Here is a 25,110-nt window from a genome sequence, read left to right on the forward strand (position 1 = left end):
TAAACAATATTTGCACAGCATAAAATAATGAAAAAGTGTTAAATAAGTTAACTGATTTGTTTAGCAAAAAATAAATAAATAAGTTAACTGATATATTACACCTGCTACAGCTTTCGGTGGTCTATGAATCGTTGCACTGGCTGTCTTGCCTGCTTTAAGCGGAGCTATTTGGTCCGACACTGGATTCCTTCTTGCAACCTTAGAAAAGGAAAAAAGAAAGCGAGCTAGGTTTATTCGGTTTTTAGTTTAGTTTCATCTAACCATCTAGCTATATTGGTAAAGAGTTTCTATAAACTTTAATCCCAGGGTCTTACACAAATCTTATAACATTTTCAGTTAAACTGAAGCATCAAACATCTTGTGCTTTGTTTTTCCTTTTTGTAATCCATTATACTTTTTCTACTCAACCTCTGAATTATTATTGTTAAGCAAAAACAATTCATTGAGTCAAAAAATAAATTTTCCTTACGATCTACAAGACATCAAATTCACCACAATGAATAAAAAAATCAAATAGTCCAGATAAATAAAGAGTTTTTGGAAATTTTAATCCTTGGTTCTTACACGGACCTTATTACATTTTTGGTTCAATTGAAATATTTAAGACAAACATATGATCTTCTTACAGATCTACAACACAACATAGTTCATAGTAGTAAAAGTACCGAAAGACAACAGAGTTCACAGTATGTTCGTCAACGTGAATCAGAGAAGGATAACTTGGCATGAGCTAGAGCGTCTTGGAATGGTAAGGATTTCACATTCTGCTTTCTTTCTAGAATTATCATGCAAATGTATAGTGAGTTTCTTGAGGATTGGTGAGTTCTCAAGTAAGTAACTCACAAGTTTCATCTCAAAGACCTCCCCTGTCAATGGGGTTTCTATCTCAACATACTCGAGAGATGATAAGAGACATCGATGTCCTGATATGATACTAGTTCTCTCCATTCTATATCTATTAGATCCCTGAAATTACAACCAAGTGAAAGAAACAAGTTGGAGTAATTATGATACTTTCCCCATTTGCATTATTATACCAAAGAAAGTACATAAGTTTTAAGTAAACAATCCTTACCACGACAAGAGATTTTAGATTCGGGCAGCTCTCAAGAAAGAATGGCAACATTTCCCATCTGTCCTCATAGAACTCAACACTCAAGAGACATAGGTTACGAAATAAGGGCAGTGGTTCACATCTTGAGTAATCATAAATGACCTACAACAACAACAAAAACAAGAAAAAGATCAGGATAAAGTTAACATTAAAATAGCGAATTCAATAAACGTTACCTCAAGTGTACATGCAGCGATGGCCATATTTTTAACACCAGAGATCCCGACAAGAAAATTACGAATCATTTCTCTCTTTGGTAGATTCTTCGGATCAAACTTCTCTCCAAAACAAAAGTTAAACTCAATATTGATATGTGCCCCTACAAGAGAACTCCGATTCTTTATTATGAAACTTGCAGTCATACGGTGAGAGAGCGTTAGATCTTGAAGCTTGGGAGTATCAATTTCAACTATTAGTTCCTCATATTCAGGACCCATGGTATTGGGGCCATTATAGTTGAAGCTCAATAGAGACTGAGATCTCACACGTAACACTTTTACATTGTCATTGTTACTTCTGCATAACGTTAAGCTTTTGAGAACTAGGCAGCCTGAGATAAGCATTTCCAAAGCCAAATCATTTGCAAACTTAACCCAATCTAGAACTATAACTTTCACAGACGGTAAACAAACAAACTCAGGAATTGGTAAGATTACACCACAAAGCTTTAAAGATACCAAACTCTTACACACGTAAACTATTGGAGGTATTTCCAATGCACCCCACTCAAGATCGAGATGCTGAACTTTCCGTTTGACAACATCGTTGATCCACCGCGCCATTTGAGCATTACCAGTCTCCTCATCCCCAACAAGATCGCAATCGAATCCTAACTTAAACTTATTTAAGTACGACTCAGTGTTGGTACTCAGAAACCTATCCACAAAACTCACAAAAGTATTGTATTCGGTGAAATCACTACAATCCAAATCCAAACCAGGAACATACCTCCACAGATATCTCCATTTCGTGGATAAGACACAATTTTTAATCACATCTTTTGTCGAAAGATTCAAGAGAACATGACAAATCAAAGATTCTGGCAAATCTCTTACCCAATCAACTTCATAACCAGATTTTTTGTCCGAAGATTCTGGAGAACATAATCGTTTGGTACGAACACGTTTCTCTCCGTCTTCGTCCATGTAACTTCAAAATTGCGAAGAAAGCGGCATAGAGTTGGTGAAAATGAAACGATAACTGTTAAACAAACGACGTTAACTTTTAAAAATATCTCAGTTTGTGGTCAAATATTAAAGATGGATTTTAATGGGAAATTAGTATATTTAACTTTTTTACTAAACATAAACATTTTTGTAAAACCTGCTTTAGTTTATATATTGAATAAACTTCCAACAAATCCCGACCAAAAGAAAAATTAGGGAATATGCAAATAACCTAAGACTAAAAAAGAATTAAGAAAATAACATCTGACTAAACAATGTCTGCTTGCTACATGACTTTTGTCAATTTTTGGCCCATATGACTCATTTTCTCTTCGTTCTCTTTTTTTTTTTTTTAAATATCTGCATTATTTATTGAATAACCGGAGAACAAATGTAATTTATATTTATATATACATTTTTGCAGCCACTTTATGAAATAAATCCTGGAGTTTGGATTTATTTACAGTGGCTGCCACTGGCATTTAATAATTGTTTTTGATACTTATAAAGAAAATCTTTGAATTAAATATTTGACAATCTTCCCAAAATCTCTCCACATTAACTACACGATTAGTTACTAAAATAAAACTTTCGAAATATTTAATATCATTTAATTACTACAAAATTATCATTTTTGATATTGTTTTTCTACATGACTATAATAATTCGATTATAATCATCAAACCGCAGATTATAATCATCAAACCGCAGAGATATTTGATAGCATTTAATTACTACAAAATTAAAAAATATTTAGACAATGATTCATAAACATATCATAAATAAAATCAGTGAGTTTTTTTTACGGGACGAATTGGCGGGACGGGTTTGACAGGACGTTACTTAATAACAATCGTAAACTATAAAATAAAAATATTTTATAGATAAATATAATTTACAAACTTTTATATATAGTAACTTTAAAAAATAAATTGTCTCCGCGGTATACCGCGGGTTAAATTCTAGTCATACTGAAAACATAAACACTAAATTACTAAAGTTTATATAATTTACATATTTACTAAAAACAAACCAAACTAAATATATACGACGTGTGTTGTTAAAGTAATAGAGTGACCTCAATTATCTAAAAGTTTTATAGAATTATCGAAAGTTTCTCAAACTAATATTTCTATAAAAAATCAAAACCTTTTCGTAATATTTATTCAAAACAATTTCTAGTTACTTGAAATACCAGAATATAAATATGGTCCTTTACCAATTCGGAATATTTCTACAAATCCGAATTATCATACTTGCCCGTTAACATGCAGATTACTAAACCTGTTATAGTTTAGTTTTTCATCTGATCATCCTTGGGTATCAGCGCTGTAATGGTAAAGAGTTTCTAGAAACTTTAATCCTTGTGTATTATACCATTTTTGGTTAAACTGAATCATCTTGTGCTATTTTACACAGATCTTATACCATTATATATTTTTCTACTCAACGTCTGAATTATTGTTGAGCAAAACTATGTCTTTTAGTCAAAAGAAGTAACATTACACATTTAGGCCAAACATGTATAAGATCAATAAGGCATCAAATTCACCACAATGAATAAAAAAACAATAGTTTGATAAAGAGTTGCTAAAAACTTTAATCCTTGGCTCTTACACGAACCTTATTACATCTTTCATCTTTGGTTCAATTGAAAGATTTAAGCAAAACATATGGTCTACGATCTATATATATAACACAACATAGTTCACATTAATGAAAGTACAGAAACAGAACCTCGAATGTCCGTCAAGGAGGATCAGAGGACGACAACTTGGCATGAGCTAGAGCGTCTTGGAATGGTAAGCAGTTCTCTGAGGATGACAGATTCCTTTCTGGAACAACCATAGGGATGTCAAATAGGTTGTTCATGTCCAAAGGGGCAATGTCCAAATGGTCAGCCCCATATTTTTGGACATTGTTGATATAAGCCCAAATAGGACTAGACCCAAATTAGACCAAACCCAAAAAAAAACATAATAAGTTGGGCAGTCTATGGGTCCAAATAATACATAATATCATGAACACATTTTATTCAAAATTTCATACTTAAGTCTTAAGTGTTTCACACAATGACATAATTTCAATACTTCATAAACTAAACATAAGTTCAATACTTTATATATTACAAGTCCAAAATAAACCCTTTAGTTTTGGGCTTATCCAAAAGCTGACCATAATTAAATAGACATGGGCAGCCCATGATTTTAAGACCCAAATGACAATCCTAAACAACCATCCATGCATAGAGTGACTTTCTTGAAGATCGGTGAATTCTCAAGAAAGTAACTCATTAATTTCATCTTAAATCTTGTCCCATGACGATTCTATATTAACATACTCGAGAGATGATAAGAGACACCAAGGTCCTGAGATGATACTATTTCTCTCATTTTGATATCTATTGGATCCCTGAAATTACAACCAAGTGAAAGAAACAAGTTTGACTAATTAAGATACTTTCCCCATTTGCATAATTATTATATTATACCAAAGAAAGTGCAGAAGCTTTAGGTAAACAATCCATACCACGACCAGACACTTTAGATTTGGGCAGCTCTCAAGAAAGAAAGAATGGCAACGTATAAAAACAAAAGATGATACAATATTACAAAAAAGGACAATAATTGAATGGCAATAATTCAAAAGAGGACATTCAGTACGTTGTGTAACGGAAGATCCACGAAGTAAATAAGAAGCATTAAATACACGAAGTGATGATTCGAAACGTATGTCTTAAATGAGGCTTGATCTGCGGCGTGACGGGAGCTCTCATTTACTTCGTCGATATTCGTTCTTCTTGTATAAATATGGATCGATTGTAATGGTAATGGGGAGAAAAAAAAATACCGAAAGAATACTCAATATTATACACACTTTTTCGATTTGATTTTTGTTTGTTTAGCAAGGCTTAGAACCTCGAATTACAACCACAAATCTGTAATTGCGGATTCTCGCATCAACAAACATCATTGAATTCCGTGAAATCACGACAGTCCAAATCTAATCCAGGAACATACCTCCAGAGATGTCTTCATTCGGGGGATACGACACTAGTCTTAACCATATCTTTTGTCGGAAGATTCAGGAGAACATGGAAGAGCAAAGATTCTAGCAAATCTCTTACCCAATCAACTTCATCACCAGATCTTTTGTCGGAAAATTCAGGAGAACATGATCGTTTGGTACGAATACAAGATCTGGTGAGAATGGACGAAGAAGGAAAGAGAGACGTGTTCGTACCAAACGATCATGTTCTCCTGAATCTTCCGACAAAAGATCTGGTGATGAAGTTGATTGGTTAAGTGATTTACCAGAAGCTTTGCTCGTTCATGTTCTCCTGAATCTTCCGACAAAAAATGTGGTTAAGACTAGTGTCTTATCCAACAAATGGAGAAATATCTGGAGGTATGATCCTGGATTGGATTTGGATAATCGTCATTTCACGGATTTGGTTAAGAAGATCATATGTTTGTCTTAAATGTTTCAATTGAACCAAAAATGTAATAAGGTTCGTGTAAGAACCAAGGATTAAAATTTCCAGAAACTCTTTATTTATGTGAACTATGTGCTTTCTTTTCATTGTGGTGACTTTGAATGTCTTGTAGATCGTAAGACATCTTATGTTTGGCCTAAATGTGTAATGTTGTTACTTCTTTTGACTCAAAGACATGTTTTTGCTCAATAATAATTCAAACGTTGAGTAGAAAATATATAATGGATTACTAAAACGAAAAATAAAACACAAGATGCTTCAAATTTAACCAAAAATGGTATCAGATCTGTGTAAGACTAAGACCCAAGGATTAAACTTTTGTAGGAACTAAATTATAATTAAACTCATGGACAATTAATTAAGGTCTATTTGTTGAGGAGCTTTAAAGATATACATGTCTAGGCGCTAATGAGCTTTACGACCGAAAAAAATTTAGAGAGAGCTTGTGATTTTGATCATGATCTGAGTGAGTCTCAAAAACTTAAAGGAGGACACTAAGAGCATCGACATTGGTCATACCTTTGTAGATGACTCAAAATAACATTAAGATTAAATTTAAAGACATCTTCTGTTTTGGGAGTCTAAAATGTATGACACTATAACACTTTTAAAGACACTCCGTCTCTTTTCTTCAATTATTTTTAACTTAAAGACACTCTCAAAATATCACCAACGAGGATGGTCTAAGGAAGACGATTCGGTTTGAATACTTTAAACTAGTTAACTAGGTTATTGTTTTATGGGCCTGTTATGTTAAGTTAATAATTTTTGGGGCCTTTTATCTTAACACTTTCTTGATAAACATATAAAGGGCTCTTCTATTGTTTTTTTCCAACTCCAACAACTAAAAAACAAACAAATTTTGGACCTTTTAATTTGTGGACCGTAGGCAGATGCCCATGTTTCCATGGGTGAGAGCCGGGCCTGAGGTGGTCGCAACTCGCAACCGACGTTCAGAGGGAGAAGCAGAGGTGGTGGTGGAAGCAAAGAGAGTTAGATGATGGCTGTGGTGAGGATTATGTAAAGTGTAAACATGTGTCACTTATCTTTGCTTATTTTACAGTTGGAGGAAATGCCGAAATGGTATGTACCAATAACATATACATGTATCTGTAGCATAATAAGCTGATGATCTTACACGATCAACAACTACAAGATATAAATCTCACCACAATGAAGAAAAAAGACATATAGTTCACATTAATAACGGGTTTCGGGAAACTTTAATCCTTAGGTATTTCAAGAACCTTATTATATTTTTGGTTCAACTGAAACATTTAGGCCAAACATATATATGATCTTCTTACGGTCTACAACACAACAGTCACCACAGTGAAGAAGGAAAACACAGAGTTCACATTAATAAAAGTACAGAAAGACAACCTTTTTTATGTCAACGAGGATCAGAGGACGACAACTTGGCATGAGGTAGATCGTCTTGGAATGGTAAGTAGTTCACATTCTGCTTTCTTTCTAGAAGAATCATCCAAATTTATAGTGAGTTTCTTGAGGATTGGTGAGTTCTCAAGTAAGTAACTCACAAGTTTCATCTCAAAGACCTCCCCTGTCAATGGCGATTCTATTTCAACATACTCAAGAGATGATAGGAGACGCCTAGGTCCAGATAAAACACTAGTTCTCCTCTTTGGAGATGTTATAGATCCCTGAAAATACATCCATGTTTGAGTCATAATGTACTTTCCCCATTTGCATTTATACCAAAGAAAGTACACAAGTTTTATGTAAACGATTCTAACCACGACAAGGGATTTTAGATTCGGGCAGCTCTCAAGAAAGATTGGCAATATTTCCCAGCTGTTGTTGTAGAAGTCAACGCTCAAGTAAGATAGGTTACAGAATAAGGGTAGTGGTTCACATCTTGAGTAATCATAAATGACCTACAACAACAACAAAAACAAGAAAATTAAAGTATCAGGATAAACTTAAATATTAAAATAGTGATCAATTCAACATATGTTACCTCAAGAGTACATGGAGCAATGAACAGATTTTTGACACTGGAGATCCCGGCAAGAAAATTGCAAATCACATTTCTCTTCGGCAGATCCTTCGGATCAAACTTCTTTCCCAAACCAATATTAATATCCGCCTCTACAATGGAACTTGAAGTATTTCTTATGAAACTTGTAGTTAATTGATGAGAGAACAGCTTGAGGATCTTAAGCTTTGGAGCATTTATTTCAAGTACTAGATCATCATGAAGACCCTTGTAACTGGAGCCGTTATAGCTGAATCTCAATAGAGACTGAGAACTCACACGTAAAATTTTTACATTGTCATTGGGACGTCTGCATAAAGTTAAGCTTTCGAGAACTAGGCAGCCTGAGATAAGCATTTCCAAAGCCAAATCATTTGCAAACTTTACCCATTCTAGAACGATAACTTTGACACACGGTAAAGACGTAAGCTCAAGATTTGGCAAGGTTACGCCACAAAGCTTTAAAGACACCAAACTGTTACACAAGTATAGGATTGGAGGTATCTCTACTGCACCCCACGTAAGATCGAGATTGTGAACTTTCCGCTTAACAACATCGTTGATCCACCGCGCAATATGAGCATTTTCACTCACCTCATCCCCATTAAGATTGCAAAAGAATCTTAACTTAAACTTTTTCAAGTACAAGTCACTGTGAAAACTCATGAACCTATCGATAAAACTCACAAAAGTATTGTTTTCCGTGAAATCACTACTGTCTAAGTCTAATCCAGGTACTAACCTCCAAAGATTTCTCCATTTGCTAGACAAGACACTAGTCTTAACAACATCTTTTGTCGGAAGATTCAAGAGAATATGACAAAGCAAAGATTCTGGCAAATCTCTTAGCCAATCAACTTCGTCATCAGATTGTTTGGCACGGACACGTTTCTCTCCGTCTTGATCCATGTACCTTCGCAATAGCGAAGAAGCGGCAACGAGTAGGTGAAAACGAAAGGATGTAGGATTAAACCCAAACCTAACAATACCACTTTAACGTCTTCGTAAGAGATAATGGAGTAACAAACCACCGTTAACTTTTAAAATTATCTTAGATTCTTTTTTTGTGGTGTGGAAATTATCTCAGATTTAATGGAGTATATTTAATAAACAAAATTAGTATAATTTTCTTTTTCGTTTAACATCTTGTTTTGTTTATTAATCAAAAACATAAATAATAAAAATTTGTTATTAACTGTTTATTTATTAAAATAAAAAATAAAGTTATTTATGGATTTTCTAAAATCGAAACTAAGTTTATTTTAAACAATAAATTTTCATTATTAACTGTTTATATGTTAAAAAAAATATTTAAAGATTTTCTAAAACGGAAAGATACCAACGTTTTTTAGGACGTGTATTCTCAAACTAATAGAATTACCTAAATTATCTAAAAGATTTAATAATATCCAAAAAAAAAATGTAACATTTATTCAAAATATCCACAGTAATTTCTAGTTATTTGAAATAGCCGGATATAAATATGGCTCTAACAAATTTGGATAGTGTTTTAGCTGATAATTTTCTATACCTTACTGATTTTAGCTGGCTGATTTAAAAAGTCTAATTTGGATGTAACTTTTGTTATTTGATATCTTAAATATCCTTTTACTGGATTCATGTATTTGCAAGTATCCTATGTTTTATCAGAAACAAATATATCTATTCATCAATTGTTGTGGAAATTATTGTTTATTCAGTTTTGTTGGGCTCTCAAAACCTAATCCAACTCTCTTATTAGTATGATATTATCTGTTTCGGGCCTAATTGACTAACCATACATAGATTTAATTTTTAAACTCTTTCCTAAATTATCTCATATTAATTGGTGTTGGACTTGATTTATATATTATATCGTTCTTTTTTTAATCTTCTAATGTGAGAATTGATTTGTCTCCCAACAAGTTCAACATATGGAACAAGAAAAATGAGTATTGAATAGTAAGTTTGTGTATAACGTTACCCCTCAGTACTATATAAAGAGGTATGTCACATTATATTTTGGTTTAGTCCAAAAAAAAAGGTGAGGTTTGAACGTTTAATTTTTAGGAAAAATAAGTGTTAATTTCAAAAGGAATTTATGGATGTCATATCAATTTTTAAAAATAGTTTGTAGGCGAAGTTTGGTGCAAAATGTTGAAGGTGTGCTCGAAGCATCAGATCATCAACTGTATTGTTAACATAATAACATGTAATAGTTTCCACTTTCCACATTATAAATTATTATACTTTGATAAAATATATAGCAGTTTAGCATATGTAGCAGTAAGATCAGTAATCATATGTTTCCATGCACTCTCCTCTTTTTGTGTTCACAGTTTTGCAATGGGCCACTGGCGCTTAAAATGATTGGCATGAGTAAATAGAAAACTTATATAATATTACTATGACTAGAGATTTTAAGCATAAATAATTCTTTTTTTATTGTTGTCAAAATTGGTTTAAATTATCTCGTTGATTCTTTTGAGAAACTATCCTCACACTTTCATGTATTAAAAAACAGTGAATCAAATTGAATATTTTCAACCGAATTTTGATTATCTCTACAATTTATTCATTTGGAAAATATGGAGTAATTCTGCTATCATAATAAGCCTTAGAATAATCTTTTTCACAGAAATATCTTCTACATTGGGCTCTTGAAGCACTCTTATCTTCTACATCTGCACATATAATAATGAAAAGGTGATAAATCTGTTGATATGAAGTTAGGGACTAAAAGATAATGTCTAGCCTAGAAAAGGAACTAAATTCCCACGGCTGCAGCTTTTGGTAGTCTATGCATCGAGGGGTCACACACTGGACTCCTTCTTGCAGTTACTATCATCTATAAATATTTTGAAACCTTTGAAAAGGAAAAAGCAAGCGAGCTAGGTTTCTTCGGTTTATAAAGCTCATTAGACCCTAGACATGTATATCTTAAAAGCTACTAAACACAAAGAGATAAACCTTAATTTCCCAAGAGTTTATAGTTTAGTTTCTCATCTGACCTTAATTCTGGTAAAGAGGTTCTAGTAACTTTAATCCTTCGGGCTTACACAGATCTTATACCATTTTTGGTTAAACTGAAGCATCTTGTGTTTTCTTTTTTCTTTTTGTTCTACATTATATATTTTTCTACTATCAACGTCAGAATTATTGTTTAGCAAAAGCATGTCTTTGAGTCAAAAGAAGTGACATTACACATTAAAGCATAACATAAGATCTCCTTTAGATCTACAAGACATAAAGGCACCACAATGAAGAAGAAATAAGTACATAGTTCACATTAATAAAGAGTTTCTGGAAACTTTAATCCTTGGCTCTTACACGAGCCTTATTACATTTTTGGTTCAGTTGAAACATTTCAGACAAACATATATGATCTTCTTACAGATCTACAATACAACAAAGTCACCATAATAGAGAAGGAAACCACAGAGTTCACATTAACAAAAGTACAGCAATACAACCTTGTATGTTCGTCAAGGAGGATCAGAGGACGACAACTTGGCATGAGCTAGAGCGTCTAGGAATGGTAAGCAGTTCTCTGAGGACGACAGATTCCTTTCTGGAACAACCATCCAAACATAGAGTGACTTTCTTGAGGACTGGTGAGTTCTCAATGAAGTAACTCACTAATTTCATCTCCAACTTGTCCCATGACGATTTTATCTTAACATACTCGAGAGATGATAGGAGACGCCGAGGTCGAGATAAGATACTAGTTCTCTTCTTTGTATAATAATCAGATTCCTGATATTACAACCAAGTGAACGAAACAAGTTGGAGTAATTATGATACTTTCCCCATTTGCATTGTTATACCAAAGAAAGTACTTAAGTTTTAAGTAAACTTACCACGACAAGAGATTTCACATTCGGGCAGCTCTCAAGAAAAAATGGCGATATTTCCCATCTGTCCTGATAGAATTCAACACGCAGCAAAGATATGTTACGAAATAAGGGAACCGGTTCACATCTTGAGTAATCATAAATGATCTACAACAACCACCAAAAACAAGAAAAGTATCAGGATAAATAAACTTATAGAAGATAAAGTAAAACAATAAATATAGCAAATTCAACAAACGTTACCTCAAGAGTAGATGCAGCGATGGTCATATTTTTGACACGAGAGATGGCGACAAGAAAATGAAGAATCATTTTTCTCTTTGACAGATCATTCGGATTAAACTTTTTCCCCACACAAAAGTTAAACTCAACCTTGATATTTGCCTCTACAAGGGAACTCAATTTCTTTATTATGAAACTTGAAGTTACTTGATGAGAGAGCTTGAGGATCTCAAGCTTGGGGGCATCAATAGTAACCGCTAGATCTTTAAAATGAAGATCACGGGAACTAGGGCCATAATAGTTGAAGCTCAATAGAGACTGAGATCTCACACGTAAAACGTTTACATTGTCTAATGAACATTTGCAAAATCTTAAGCTTTCGAGAACTAGACAACCTGAGATAAGCTTTTCCAAAGCCAATTCATTTGCAAATATAACCCATTCTAGAGCGAGGACTTTGACAAGCGGTAAGTACATAAACTCAAGATTTGCCAAGACTACGCCACAAAGCCTTAAAGTTACCAAACTCTCACATAAGTAGAGTATAGGAGGTACCTCCACTGGAAGCCATGTAAGATCGACATGCTGAACGTTCTGCTCAACGATTGCGCTGATCCACCGCGCCATATGAGCATTATTAGTCTCCTTATCACGATCATGATTGCAATAGATTCTTAACTTAAACTTGTTTAAGGATGACTCACGGTTGATACTCAGAAAGCTATCGATAAAACTCACAAGAGTATCGAATTGTGTGAAATCAGCTTCATCCAAATCTAATCCAGGAACACACCTCCAAAGATGTCTCCATTCGGGGGATACGACGCTAGTCTTAACCAGATCTTTTGTTGGAATGTTGAGGAGAACTTGAAAGAGTAATGATTCTGGCAAATCTCTTCGTACCCAATCACCTTCATCCCCAGAATTTTTGTCGGATGATTCAGGAAAAGATGATCGTTTGGTAAGAACATGTTTCTCTCCGTCTTCGTCCATGTACCTTCAAAATTGCGAAGAAAGCGGCAAGACTAGATGAAAATGAAACGATAACTATTAAACCTAAACCTAACAGTTCCACTTTAACGGCTTCTACGAAAGATAACGGAGAACCAAAACGCCGTTAACGTTTTAATAAAATATCTCAGATTCTGGACTATATATTTAAATGGCAAAATAGTATTTTTAATAATTTTACTAAACAATTTTTTTTTATAACATCTGTTTTATTTTATAATAATCTTGGAACATATGTAATCATAAAAAAAAACAGAAATAATAATAATAAAAATTGACATCAATAATATCATTATGAATTGAAAAATTGAAAAATTTACAGATTTTCTAAAATTGAGCCAAAGTAAAAATTTTAATGATTTTTTAATTAATGTGTGGCTAACCAAAAATCAAAAAAAAAAAGTTTTAGTGACATGCATTCTTAAAGTAATAAATTATCTAAATATCTAAAAAAAACAAAATTTTGAAAGATCCAAAAAAAAATAAAATTTATTCAAAATATCCAAACTAGTATTTTTCCGCAAAAAAACGAAACAGTCTAGTTATTGAATCTATCTTTTATCTGAAAAACAAACATATCTATTATCAATTGGAGTTGAAAGAATTGTTGAATCTAAATAAATATTGCGAAATTTTTATAGATAGCAAAAGGTACTGGTCGAATTGCATAATCTATCTAAATCTCACAAAAATATTTTTGTATGTTACCATTTAGAGCCTTGTAAATCTTTTTACTATATTCAGTTAGATTCAACAATTTCAATGCTACCATTTGTTGTCTAATAAAACATTCAGTCATATTATCTCTTTTTTTTTGGTGTGCAAAACAGTCATATTTATCTAAACTCATCAATTTGATGAAAAAAGAAAACTCCACTAGATTTAGCTTAATACAACTAGATTAAACGATGACACAAACACTAATTGGTACATAAATCTATTACTTTAGATGAAAGATGAGCTAATAACTCCTCTATCTTGCATGGAAACTCTCGTAGAAAAGTTCGTTCTTTCTAAACGTTTCTCATTCTTGTTATCATTATGTGTAACAACAAAACACATAATAGTTTAATACAACTTAAACTCCAAAGAGTTATATATGAATATCTCAACAACAAAATACTAAATCGGCCAGTTTTAATTAATTACATGACCCCAACGAAGTCACCTACTATCATCTCTGTAACACTAAAGTTCACTGAAAATTATCTACAAACTTCATCTTCGTTTACATGAAAAAATCATTTTCAGATCTCATCAAGGTCACTGTCTACATCATCATCATCATTCGGCCTCTCGAAGTTCATCATAAACCTCAGTGAGTCTCCTTCCTCTACTTCCCATTGCTTCTTCAGCGCATTGATCGCTCTCGAAGCAGCTGCTGCAATCGCCGGGTTACTGTCTTCAGCGAGTCTCTGCAAAAAGAGTACTTTAATATTTTATCCAAAACCATCACTTTGCAAGAATGGTCATCAAGATTTGCATTTTTAACTTTTACCTGTAATGCTCCCATTCCTGCATTTCCTAGTGTCCACATTGATGGTGCCGCTGCTAAAGCATTAGCCAACGCTTTTCTACAACAAGACAAGAAATAAACAGAGGGATCTCAAATCAGAGAAGGACCACACAATGAAATATTCAGCTAAGAGAATGTTAAGCGAAGAACTCATCGAAGAAAGTAGTTAAGGAGCGTAATAGAGTGCTGGTGTTACCTTGTATTGACATCTGGAGAGCTTGAGCATTCAGCCAAGAGAGATGCACTACTTTTACCATCCATTGCATCAAGGTCAATCAGAGTCGTGACTAACAACTCGAGCTGTTAAAACCAAATGAAGATGATCAGGTATGAATAAACTGTAACAAAAAAAATTTTGTATCGTTGATTTAGGACCATACTTCTTCAGGGTCAGTGTAGTCAATTCCATCGGCTTCTGAGAGCGCTGATGCCATACTCTTGTAAGCTTCCTGTTTCAGCATCGGAAAGGAAATATCAGAGAGAAGAATACTTGAGAACACATAGTGTTTTCCTGATGTATCAGACCTCAATAGCAGATATGCGATCAGATGAAACTTCCCCAGGGAAAAACCCGAGAGCTATTCCATTCTTCTCAAGCGATATGCGATCCGTGGTACCAGTTTCAGATGTCACCCTTAAGATAACAATTTTAATATTTACATCTTGATATCAAGAAACAACAAGAAAAAAGGGAAGTGTCAAGGAGTTATGCTTCTTACAAGCTGTCAACCATTTTGTTCACCATCATGTCGTGGATGTTCTTAATAAACTGCAACAAAACAGGACAGAGTAAGCGTTAACATAAGGGAAGATGAACCAAAAACACCAACACTGTAACATATCAGACTTTGCTTTTACCTCTAAAGCCATTAATGCGTCTTCCATGGCCCGTTGTTTAGCACGGAAATCTGCTCGCCTTAAATCAGCCTGGAAAATCAGGGTAATAGTCTCTCAACCGTCAATCTCAGATAGTGACTATACTGTATGGTCACACATAACTTTCCACAAGTATACAAAGAATGAGGCAGATGGGCAAACCTCTAAAGCGCCATCGCTCCAATGCTTATCAGCGGCATTTTTCAACTTAGACTCAGCTATGTTTTTAAATATCTATGGACATAAAAACCAAATAAGATGACAACAAAACCAGAAGAGTAGTCAGAAAATGTGCATATATCAACGAAAGAATAAGCTGCATACAGTAGCAATATGATGAAGGCGCTCGGCTTTTCTCTTGACATCACGGTCTATTTTCTCTGTATCTTCTCTTGCCCGAGCTACATAATAAACACACAAAGGCAGGGTTAGGAAGCAATAAAAGAATTCTATATTAACGTGAAAGAGAAACAAATCTTACCATCGAGTTTAAGGAACCCGGAACCAAGAATGGCAACATCCTGTCGTGCACGAGCATCAAGTCTCATAATACCACTGCAAAACACAAACCTCAACACATAAGAAACCTCCACTAATGCATAAGTTCTAGATTCTGTAACCGTTGGATACGCGGAAAATTACCGAGATAGAAGAACAAAGTCATTACGAGCTCTTTCATTCACAAACTTAGCATCATTAGACACATATTCCACCAAAAGTTGGCTTGAGTTACTACTTTTCCTCCTCGGCATCACTTGCTTCTCACCTTCTTTTTGTACAACTTGGGAACTAACAACACATCACACAAGAAACTTATAACTAAGCATGAAACAAAACCAGACCAGTTTGATCTGTAAAGGCTAACAACTAAAAGGGCTTACTTAGTTTCAGTGTCTTGAGACTTTCCAACAAAGCACAATGTAGAACATCTCCGAGAACTAACAAAAGTGACAGTCTTTGTACAACAAAGACCTTGCTTTAACTCTTCAATAGATGAACCCTTATTAGCAGCTAAAGGATGATGAACATACGCCAACAGAACTCTTCGAGATCTTGAAGCATTAACACTCTTAACTAAAATTGGACTATTGGGAACAACCTTGCTCACGTTAAGAGCCATTGAGATAAACCTAAATATCAAAATTGATTCAGATAAACTTATCAAGGCATCAAATTTATAAAATTCTCGATTTTAGAACGACATAAAGATACAATTTTGCTTAAATGTAGAGATTACCCACTTGAATCAAACTCAAAGTATTGATTTTTAAGACAAAGCCCATCAAGGAAAAATTGGGAATTGGAGAGATGAAACAGTGAAGAACACAGATTCGATAGAGAAGAGAGACTAACCTTGTGGGAAGAAATGAAGAAGAAGAGTAATCCAAAGAAGGATTTAGGATTTTAGGGAGAAAGAAGAGGACAAAGAAGGAGAATTATGGGATTAGAAGTGAAAATTGTAACCACAAGAGTTACTTGTGGACCAGTGTGAGCCAACCATGTCCTAAGTTTTCTTTCTATTTCGATTCTCTGGTCATTATAGTATTGGCCCCACTCTTTCCCTTAATATCAATTTGGTTCAATCCATATATTTTGGTATTGCGATTTTTATTCTTATTTTAAATTGAAGGACCAACACTTATATATAAAGAATATACACCAATCTATTTATTATTAATTAGATTTAATTTGGAAATCCATAAAATTTAATACAGTAAAATCTCTATAAATTAATAATGTTGAGACCACAAAATTCTATTAATTTATAAAGGTATTAATTTATCGATAAATTAATATTTATTAATTTACAGAGAGATTTTCCAAAAGTGGTAATTTTTTTTTTAATTTCTATAAAAATTTAAGATTCATTCCATTATCTAAAATATATTTTTAGAACCAATTACAAATAGAAATAATTATCATGTCTAGAAAACAACAAGAAAAGTTTTTGATAGAGTAAAAATATTAAAATGAAATAAAAAAAAACTTATACAAATTTAAGTAAAAAAAAAACAATATTAAAATTATATTTCTCTGTAATTTATGATATTAATGGGACCCTATGTTTATATAAGATTTTCAAAAAAACTATTATCTTATTAATTTATCGATTTGTATCACTTTTTACAGTGGTTCCAACTCGGGACCGAAAAAATTTATTAATTTATAGAGATTATTAATTTATCGAGTATTAATTTATAGAGGTTTTACTGTATGTATCAAAATTTCGTGTGTTGAGATTTAATACTGATCTTAAAATGAGATTCAGTTCGAGATAGGCTGATTAGAGCCATCATCTTGAAGGTATATATTAAGATTCCATATTGTAAGTTTGAAGTAATCAACACTAGTATATATGAGACATAAACGTTGGTTGAGAATTGAATCGATGAAATTTAGTTTTGTTTGGATTTTGATTTGACTGGTTAAGGTCTTATGTACATTTTTCGGAGGATTGATTTCAAAAAAAACTAATGTAATAATTTTATATAATTGCTTAATATACTTTTGGTTTAGGATCAAATTTCTGGTTAACTCTGATTTAGTTTTGAGGTACTGAAAACCTATATTATGTCAATTTGGAGATATATTACAGTTAACCAGATATAACATTAGTAGTTTGATATATCTCCAAGTTGACATAATATAGCTTTTATTCACATGAACATATTTGTTTGATTCAACTTGTTTTACTTCTCTTACAACTATATAATGTTTTATACAAACGATTATTTACATAAGATTACACTTAAAACTCATAATTTTATATTGGCTAAACATATATATTGCTTAATCTCCAAATGACATTATCATTCTCCTTTTTTGAAATCATACGAATCAATGTAAGGTGAAAGTTAGTGAAAACAATATTTTGCATTTTTTGGTGAAACCATAAAGATAGTATTTGTTGATAAATATGGGGATATTTATCCTATATTATCTGTATTTTTCTTACCATTTTTACTCTATTCCTTTATCTACATTACGTCATTACACTATCATAAGATATTTGAATGAACAAATTCATGCACCCACCAGCTATATTACCCTTTTTTATTAAAAAAAAACATCTGATAATAATAACAAAAAAATTAGAGAAATGACGTCGAAAAAAAAAGTAAGAACGAAGAAGAAGTGTTAAACCCAACCAATTTTGACTTGAAAAAAAGCTTCAACGCTCCCCTTTTCTCCTTCTCCGTCGCTCTCCGCCGCGTCCCAAATCCCCAATTCCTCCTCTTCTCCGATCAATTCTTCCCAAGTAAGCTTCTTCTTCCTCGATTCTCTCCTCAGATTGTTTCGTGACTTCTTTATATATATTCTTCACTTCCACAGTTTTCTTCTGTTGTTGTCGTCGATCTCAAATCATAGAGATTGATTAACCTAATTGGTCTTTATCTAGTGTAATGCATCGTTATTAGGAACTTTAAATTAAGATTTAATCGTTAATTTCATGATTCGGATTCGAATTTTACTGTTCTCGAGACTGAAATATGCAACCTATTTTTTCGTAATCGTTGTGATCGAATTCGATTCTTCAGAATTTATAGCAATTTTGATGCTCATGATCTGTCTACGCTACGTTCTCGTCGTAAATCGAAGTTGATAATGCTATGTGTTTGTTACACAGGTGTGTGTATGTGTGAGAGAGGAACTATAGTGTAAAAAATTCATAATGGAAGTCTGCAATTGTATTGAACCGCAATGGCCAGCGGATGAATTGTTAATGAAATACCAATACATCTCCGATTTCTTCATTGCGATTGCGTATTTTTCGATTCCTCTTGAGTTGATTTACTTTGTGAAGAAATCAGCCGTGTTTCCGTATAGATGGGTACTTGTTCAGTTTGGTGCTTTTATCGTTCTTTGTGGAGCAACTCATCTTATTAACTTATGGACTTTCACTACGCATTCGAGAACCGTGGCGCTTGTGATGACTACCGCGAAGGTGTTAACCGCTGTTGTCTCGTGTGCTACTGCGTTGATGCTTGTTCATATTATTCCTGATCTTTTGAGTGTTAAGACTCGGGAGCTTTTCTTGAAAAATAAAGCTGCTGAGCTCGATAGAGAAATGGGATTGATTCGAACTCAGGAAGAAACCGGAAGGCATGTGAGAATGTTGACTCATGAGATTAGAAGCACTTTAGATAGACATACTATTTTAAAGACTACACTTGTTGAGCTTGGTAGGACATTAGCTTTGGAGGAGTGTGCATTGTGGATGCCTACTAGAACTGGGTTAGAGCTACAGCTTTCTTATACACTTCGTCATCAACATCCCGTGGAGTATACGGTTCCTATTCAATTACCGGTGATTAACCAAGTGTTTGGTACTAGTAGGGCTGTAAAAATATCTCCTAATTCTCCTGTGGCTAGGTTGAGACCTGTTTCTGGGAAATATATGCTAGGGGAGGTGGTCGCTGTGAGGGTTCCGCTTCTCCACCTTTCTAATTTTCAGATTAATGACTGGCCTGAGCTTTCAACAAAGAGATATGCTTTGATGGTTTTGATGCTTCCTTCAGATAGTGCAAGGCAATGGCATGTCCATGAGTTGGAACTCGTTGAAGTCGTCGCTGATCAGGTTTTACATTGCTGAGAATTTCTCTTCTTTGCTATGTTCATGATCTTGTCTATAACTTTTCTTCTCTTATTATAGGTGGCTGTAGCTCTCTCACATGCTGCGATCCTAGAAGAGTCGATGCGAGCTAGGGACCTTCTCATGGAGCAGAATGTTGCTCTTGATCTAGCTAGACGAGAAGCAGAAACAGCAATCCGTGCCCGCAATGATTTCCTAGCGGTTATGAACCATGAAATGCGAACACCGATGCATGCGATTATTGCACTCTCTTCCTTACTCCAAGAAACGGAACTAACCCCTGAACAAAGACTGATGGTGGAAACAATACTTAAAAGTAGTAACCTTTTGGCAACTTTGATGAATGATGTCTTAGATCTTTCAAGGTTAGAAGATGGAAGTCTTCAACTTGAACTTGGGACATTCAATCTTCATACATTATTTAGAGAGGTAACTTTTGAACAGCTCTATGTTTCATAAGTTTATACTATTTGTGTACTTGATTGTCATATTGAATCTTGTTGCAGGTCCTCAATCTGATAAAGCCTATAGCGGTTGTTAAGAAATTACCCATCACACTAAATCTTGCACCAGATTTGCCAGAATTTGTTGTTGGGGATGAGAAACGGCTAATGCAGATAATATTAAATATAGTTGGTAATGCTGTGAAATTCTCCAAACAAGGTAGTATCTCCGTAACCGCTCTTGTCACCAAGTCAGACACACGAGCTGCTGACTTTTTTGTCGTGCCAACTGGGAGTCATTTCTACTTGAGAGTGAAGGTTATTATCTTGTATCTTGGGATCTTATACCATAGCTGAAAGTATTTCTTAGGTCTTAATTTTGATGATTATTCAAATATAGGTAAAAGACTCTGGAGCAGGAATAAATCCTCAAGACATTCCAAAGATTTTCACTAAATTTGCTCAAACACAATCTTTAGCGACGAGAAGCTCGGGTGGTAGTGGGCTTGGCCTCGCCATCTCCAAGAGGTTTGAGCCTTATTAAAAGACGTTTTTTTCCAACTTTTTCTTGTCTTCTGTGTTGTTAAAAGTTTACTCATAAGCGTTTAATATGACAAGGTTTGTGAATCTGATGGAGGGTAACATTTGGATTGAGAGCGATGGTCTTGGAAAAGGATGCACGGCTATCTTTGATGTTAAACTTGGGATCTCAGAACGTTCAAACGAATCTAAACAGTCGGGCATACCGAAAGTTCCAGCCATTCCCCGACATTCAAATTTCACTGGACTTAAGGTTCTTGTCATGGATGAGAACGGGTTAGTATAAGCTTCTCACCTTTCTCTTTGCAAAATCTCTCGCCTTACTTCTTGCAAATGCAGATATTGGCGTTTAGAAAAAACGCAAATTTAATCTTATGAGAAACCGATGATTATTTTGGTTGCAGGGTAAGTAGAATGGTGACGAAGGGACTTCTTGTACACCTTGGGTGCGAAGTGACCACGGTGAGTTCAAACGAGGAGTGTCTCCGAGTTGTGTCCCATGAGCACAAAGTGGTCTTCATGGACGTGTGCATGCCCGGGGTCGAAAACTACCAAATCGCTCTCCGTATTCACGAGAAATTCACAAAACAACGCCACCAACGGCCACTACTTGTGGCACTCAGTGGTAACACTGACAAATCCACAAAAGAGAAATGCATGAGCTTTGGTCTAGACGGTGTGTTGCTCAAACCCGTATCACTAGACAACATAAGAGATGTTCTGTCTGATCTTCTCGAGCCCCGGGTACTGTACGAGGGCATGTAAAGGCGATGGATGCCCCATGCCCCAGAGGAGTAATTCCGCTCCCGCCTTCTTCTCCCGTAAAACATCGGAAGCTGATGTTCTCTGGTTTAATTGTGTACATATCAGAGATTGTCGGAGCGTTTTGGATGATATCTTAAAACAGAAAGGGAATAACAAAATAGAAACTCTAAACCGGTATGTGTCCGTGGCGATTTCGGTTATAGAGGAACAAGATGGTGGTGGTATAATCATACCATTTCAGATTACATGTTTGACTAATGTTGTATCCTTATATATGTAGTTACATTCTTATAAGAATTTGGATCGAGTTATGGATGCTTGTTGCGTGCATGTATGACATTGATGCAGTATTATGGCGTCAGCTTTGCGCCGCTTAGTAGAACAACAACAATGGCGTTACTTAGTTTCTCAATCAACCCGATCTCCAAAACTCATCCATGGCTTCTTCTCCTTCTCCTCCAAAACTAATCCAAATCCAAACAAACAACAACAAATCCTCATCGACTACATCTCCAAATCCCTCCAATCCAACGATACCTGGGAAACTCTCTCCACCAAATTCTCCTCCATAGATCTATCAGATTCCTTAATCGAAACAATCCTTCTCCGATTCAAAAACCCCGAAACCGCCAAACAAGCTTTATCCTTCTTCCATTGGTCATCCCACACTCGAAATCTCCGTCACGGAATCAAATCTTACGCATTGACGATTCATATCCTTGTCAAAGCTCGATTACTAATCGACGCTCGAGCTTTAATTGAATCGTCTCTGTTAAATTCTCCTCCCGATTCGGATTTAGTCGATTCGTTGTTAGATACTTATGAGATCTCATCTTCTACTCCTTTAGTGTTTGATTTGTTAGTTCAATGTTACGCTAAGATTAGGTATTTGGAATTAGGGTTTGATGTGTTCAAGAGATTGTGTGATTGTGGATTTACTCTTAGTGTGATTACTTTAAACACGTTGATTCATTACTCTTCGAAATCGAAGATTGATGATCTTGTGTGGAGGATTTACGAATGTGCGATTGATAAAAGGATTTATCCGAACGAGATTACGATTCGGATAATGATTCAAGTGTTGTGTAAAGAAGGGAGATTGAAAGAAGTTGTTGATTTGTTAGATAGGATTTGTGGTAAGAGATGTTTACCTTCAGTGATTGTGAATACGAGTTTAGTGTTTAGGGTTTTGGAAGAGATGAGAATAGAGGAGAGTATGAGTTTGTTGAAGAGATTGTTGATGAAGAATATGGTTGTTGATACTATTGGTTATTCGATTGTTGTTTATGCGAAAGCTAAGGAAGGTGATTTGGTGTCTGCACGGAAGGTGTTTGATGAAATGCTTCAACGAGGTTTTAGTGCGAATTCGTTTGTTTATACGGTGTTTGTTAGAGTTTGTTGTGAAAAGGGTGATGTTAAAGAAGCGGAGAGGTTGTTGAGTGAGATGGAGGAGTCTGGAGTCAGTCCGTATGACGAGACGTTTAATTGTCTTATCGGTGGTTTCGCGAGGTTCGGGTGGGAAGAGAAAGGTTTGGAGTATTGTGAGGTAATGGTAACGAGAGGGCTTATGCCTAGTTGTTCGGCTTTCAATGAGATGGTTAAGAGTGTAAGTAAGATTGAGAACGTGAATCGCGCAAATGAAATCTTAACAAAGTCGATAGATAAAGGGTTTGTGCCCGATGAACATACGTACTCTCATCTGATTCGAGGGTTTATAGAAGGAAACGATATCGATCAAGCGCTTAAGCTGTTCTACGAGATGGAATACCGAAAGATGTCTCCTGGTTTCGAGGTGTTTAGGTCACTAATTGTGGGACTCTGCACTTGTGGTAAAGTGGAAGCCGGAGAAAAGTACTTGAAAATTATGAAGAAGAGGTTGATAGAGCCTAATGCAGATATATATGACGCATTGATTAAGGCATTTCAGAAAATTGGTGATAAAACAAATGCTGATAGAGTTTATAATGAGATGATTTCAGTCAGATGATTCAAACCGGGTGGTTTAGGAGGGTGTCTGGGTTGTATGAATTTAAGCTCCATTGAGCTTCATCTTGGGAAAACTTGATTTTGTATCTTGGGTCAATGACCCAACGATCATGTATTGGACCACAGAAAAATGAAAGTCAACTTATAGAAACTTAAAAGAAAAAACAACTTTTAGAATTTTACAACGTCATTTTTTTTATTGTCAACTTCCATTCCACCAAACGTTTGGTAACGTGTCGAAAAAATATAAGAAACCAGAGGAAAAGAAAAGGCTAAAACCATGGAACTAGAGATCGAAACAGGGAATTGCAGGAGTGACGTCTATAACCAGAGGATCGTAGTGACGTCTATATTTTCATGACGCTAAAAATCGTTTCACGTCTTCGGTAATGAGATGGCTGCAACCAGAATATATAATTTTAAAACTTTAGATATGGGTGTATATGAAGATACATCATTCAAGGAGAAAAATTTATCTCATTCTTTGTTTTGAATATAAATCTTTGAAAATTCAAAGAAAAATTAATAGACATAAGTTGGCTAAGTTATTTGACATAATTCGGACATATATTTTATCATCAATCTAACACAAGTGATTTGAGCTGCATGCATGGTTCTTTCAGTTTTTCGGTTTTGGTCCTTCAATTTCGGTTTCTTGATGCTTTATCCAAATTCCAAAGGAAACACTGGTTCTTTATACAAAACTAAAATGAGCTCCTTATACACAAAACCTACAGAAAAGATGACCAACATACAAAATTTACTCAATAAATCTCTGTTATTATACTTTATGTTATTCATTCATCTCACAATTTTAAAGTCATATGAGAAGGGGTTCCAAAACAAAAGTTGGGTTAGTTTGCTGCAGGAGAAATATTCCACCATTGCATTGTATAAATAAAGAAGTTAATGGAAAATTTTGCATGTGTATTGAAAATTTCGATTATCAGCTTCCTTAAGCGTTCAAAAATATCTGATTTTAATAACGTTATATGTTTAATGTTGTATTAAAAGCAAAATAGTAAATATTATAGATAGATTTGATCATATGTAAGATAACACATGCATGTACATGAAAGTTGTATATGATTCTTTATTATTAGAGAATACAAAGTGTAACCCCACCACCATAGGTCACATGAAAAGGCATGTTATATTTGTTTTGGTTAGACAACAATTTTAATGGTCCTTAAAGTTTCTTCTTCTTTATTCCCTAATTGTTCTAACTTCTAAGCCTCTTGTTTTCTTTTTCTTTTATTTTTAATCAACTAAAAGAGAGAAATTGCAAATGAAATACATTGTGATTATATTTTTTGTAGCTAGATCATAAGAAAAGAAAGCAATTAGTAGTTCTTGATTTCTAAAGAGTTTCAATGGGTAATATATTTTGGCAGATGTACAAGCCGACGGAAATAAAATCATCGAAATATAGGTTTTCATCAGTAAATTAGTAATTCGGGAAGAAAATTTGTTCAATTATTATTCTTGTTTAAATATAAATAGTGACGATAAATAATTGGTTTCTCTAGGATGATACATCACCACATCA

General features: G+C 34.4%; 6 protein-coding genes, 1 long non-coding RNA gene and 1 other non-coding gene across 10 annotated transcripts; 4 read left to right on the forward strand and 4 right to left on the reverse strand.

Moving 5' to 3' along the window:
• Positions 1-513: 513 nt before the first annotated feature.
• On the reverse strand, positions 514-2,259 carry AT1G66300 (F-box/RNI-like/FBD-like domains-containing protein; the record flags this gene model as incomplete). Of its 2 annotated transcripts, NM_001334234.1 has the most annotated exons (4): positions 514-966; positions 1,076-1,216; positions 1,291-1,664; positions 1,803-2,259. In NM_001334234.1, the coding sequence occupies 4 exons, from the start codon at positions 2,257-2,259 to the stop codon at positions 706-708; spliced, it is 1,233 nt and encodes a 410-aa protein (NP_001321870.1). In that variant the 3' UTR covers positions 514-705. The 2 variants fall into 2 exon arrangements, with proteins under 2 accessions (NP_001321870.1, NP_176804.1); NM_105301.2 differs by having other exon boundaries at positions 574-966; positions 1,291-2,259.
• Positions 2,260-5,130: 2,871 nt separating this feature from the next.
• AT1G09805 lies at positions 5,131-5,507 on the forward strand. Its single transcript, NR_143530.1, has 2 exons — positions 5,131-5,374; positions 5,455-5,507. It is a non-coding gene; the product is annotated as an uncharacterized misc_RNA (transcript).
• Positions 5,508-5,529: 22 nt separating this feature from the next.
• On the forward strand, positions 5,530-5,872 carry AT1G08833. Its single transcript, NR_139507.1, has one exon. It is a non-coding gene; the product is annotated as an other RNA (long non-coding RNA).
• A 1,307-nt stretch (positions 5,873-7,179) lies between these two features.
• On the reverse strand, positions 7,180-8,684 carry AT1G66310 (F-box/RNI-like/FBD-like domains-containing protein; the record flags this gene model as incomplete). The annotated part of the gene is made up of 3 exons (NM_105302.1): positions 7,180-7,440; positions 7,534-7,674; positions 7,758-8,684. 3 exons carry the CDS (start codon positions 8,682-8,684, stop codon positions 7,180-7,182), a joined length of 1,329 nt encoding a protein of 442 aa, NP_176805.1.
• A 2,336-nt stretch (positions 8,685-11,020) lies between these two features.
• AT1G66320 (F-box/RNI-like superfamily protein) lies at positions 11,021-12,846 on the reverse strand. Its single transcript, NM_105303.3, has 3 exons — positions 11,852-12,846; positions 11,615-11,755; positions 11,021-11,510 (listed from the first exon to the last, which is right to left on the reverse strand). The coding sequence occupies exons 1-3, from the start codon at positions 12,821-12,823 to the stop codon at positions 11,250-11,252; spliced, it is 1,374 nt and encodes a 457-aa protein (NP_176806.1). The 5' UTR covers positions 12,824-12,846; the 3' UTR covers positions 11,021-11,249.
• Positions 12,847-13,837: 991 nt separating this feature from the next.
• On the reverse strand, positions 13,838-16,784 carry AT1G66330 (senescence-associated family protein). 2 transcript variants are annotated; one of them, NM_202366.3, is made up of 13 exons: positions 16,587-16,784; positions 16,115-16,363; positions 15,876-16,022; positions 15,715-15,788; positions 15,558-15,634; positions 15,396-15,467; positions 15,216-15,284; positions 15,077-15,126; positions 14,883-14,991; positions 14,738-14,806; positions 14,554-14,657; positions 14,340-14,415; positions 13,838-14,256 (listed from the first exon to the last, which is right to left on the reverse strand). In NM_202366.3, the coding sequence occupies exons 2-13, from the start codon at positions 16,351-16,353 to the stop codon at positions 14,089-14,091; spliced, it is 1,254 nt and encodes a 417-aa protein (NP_974095.1). In that variant the 5' UTR covers positions 16,354-16,363; positions 16,587-16,784; the 3' UTR covers positions 13,838-14,088. The 2 variants fall into 2 exon arrangements, with proteins under 2 accessions (NP_974095.1, NP_564872.1); NM_105304.2 differs by lacking the exon at positions 16,587-16,784 and adding an exon at positions 16,475-16,569.
• Positions 16,785-18,370: 1,586 nt separating this feature from the next.
• ETR1 (Signal transduction histidine kinase, hybrid-type, ethylene sensor) lies at positions 18,371-21,965 on the forward strand. Its single transcript, NM_105305.4, has 7 exons — positions 18,371-18,492; positions 18,862-19,812; positions 19,888-20,256; positions 20,334-20,588; positions 20,671-20,798; positions 20,889-21,086; positions 21,215-21,965. Exons 2-7 carry the CDS (start codon positions 18,907-18,909, stop codon positions 21,573-21,575), a joined length of 2,217 nt encoding a protein of 738 aa, NP_176808.3. The 5' UTR covers positions 18,371-18,492; positions 18,862-18,906; the 3' UTR covers positions 21,576-21,965.
• AT1G66345 (Pentatricopeptide repeat (PPR) superfamily protein) lies at positions 21,928-23,562 on the forward strand (the record flags this gene model as incomplete). The annotated part of the gene is made up of 1 exon (NM_179518.1): positions 21,928-23,562. The coding sequence occupies one exon, from the start codon at positions 21,928-21,930 to the stop codon at positions 23,560-23,562; it is 1,635 nt and encodes a 544-aa protein (NP_849849.1).
• Between the last annotated feature and the right edge of the window lie 1,548 nt (positions 23,563-25,110).

Source organism: Arabidopsis thaliana, assembly GCF_000001735.4.
Source record: "Arabidopsis thaliana chromosome 1 sequence".
NCBI lineage: Eukaryota > Viridiplantae > Streptophyta > Magnoliopsida > Brassicales > Brassicaceae > Arabidopsis > Arabidopsis thaliana.

Coding starts and splice junctions, on each gene's coding strand:
- AT1G66320 (NM_105303.3), bottom strand. CDS start 12,823: ATGGACGAAGACGGAGAGAAACATGTTCTTACCAAACGATCATCTTTT. Junction 11,756..11,851: donor TCGCTGCATCTACTCTTGAG/GTAACGTTTGTT, acceptor TGGTTGTTGTAG/ATCATTTATGATTACTCAAG. Junction 11,511..11,614: donor ATGTGAAATCTCTTGTCGTG/GTAAGTTTACTT, acceptor TTGTAATATCAG/GAATCTGATTATTATACAAA.
- AT1G66330 (NM_202366.3), bottom strand. CDS start 16,353: ATGGCTCTTAACGTGAGCAAGGTTGTTCCCAATAGTCCAATTTTAGTT. Junction 15,635..15,714: donor CGGGTTCCTTAAACTCGATG/GTAAGATTTGTT, acceptor TTTATTATGTAG/CTCGGGCAAGAGAAGATACA. Junction 15,127..15,215: donor ACGCATTAATGGCTTTAGAG/GTAAAAGCAAAG, acceptor GTTTTGTTGCAG/TTTATTAAGAACATCCACGA.
- ETR1 (NM_105305.4), top strand. CDS start 18,907: ATGGAAGTCTGCAATTGTATTGAACCGCAATGGCCAGCGGATGAATTG. Junction 19,813..19,887: donor TTGAAGTCGTCGCTGATCAG/GTTTTACATTGC, acceptor CTCTTATTATAG/GTGGCTGTAGCTCTCTCACA. Junction 20,589..20,670: donor ATTTCTACTTGAGAGTGAAG/GTTATTATCTTG, acceptor ATTCAAATATAG/GTAAAAGACTCTGGAGCAGG.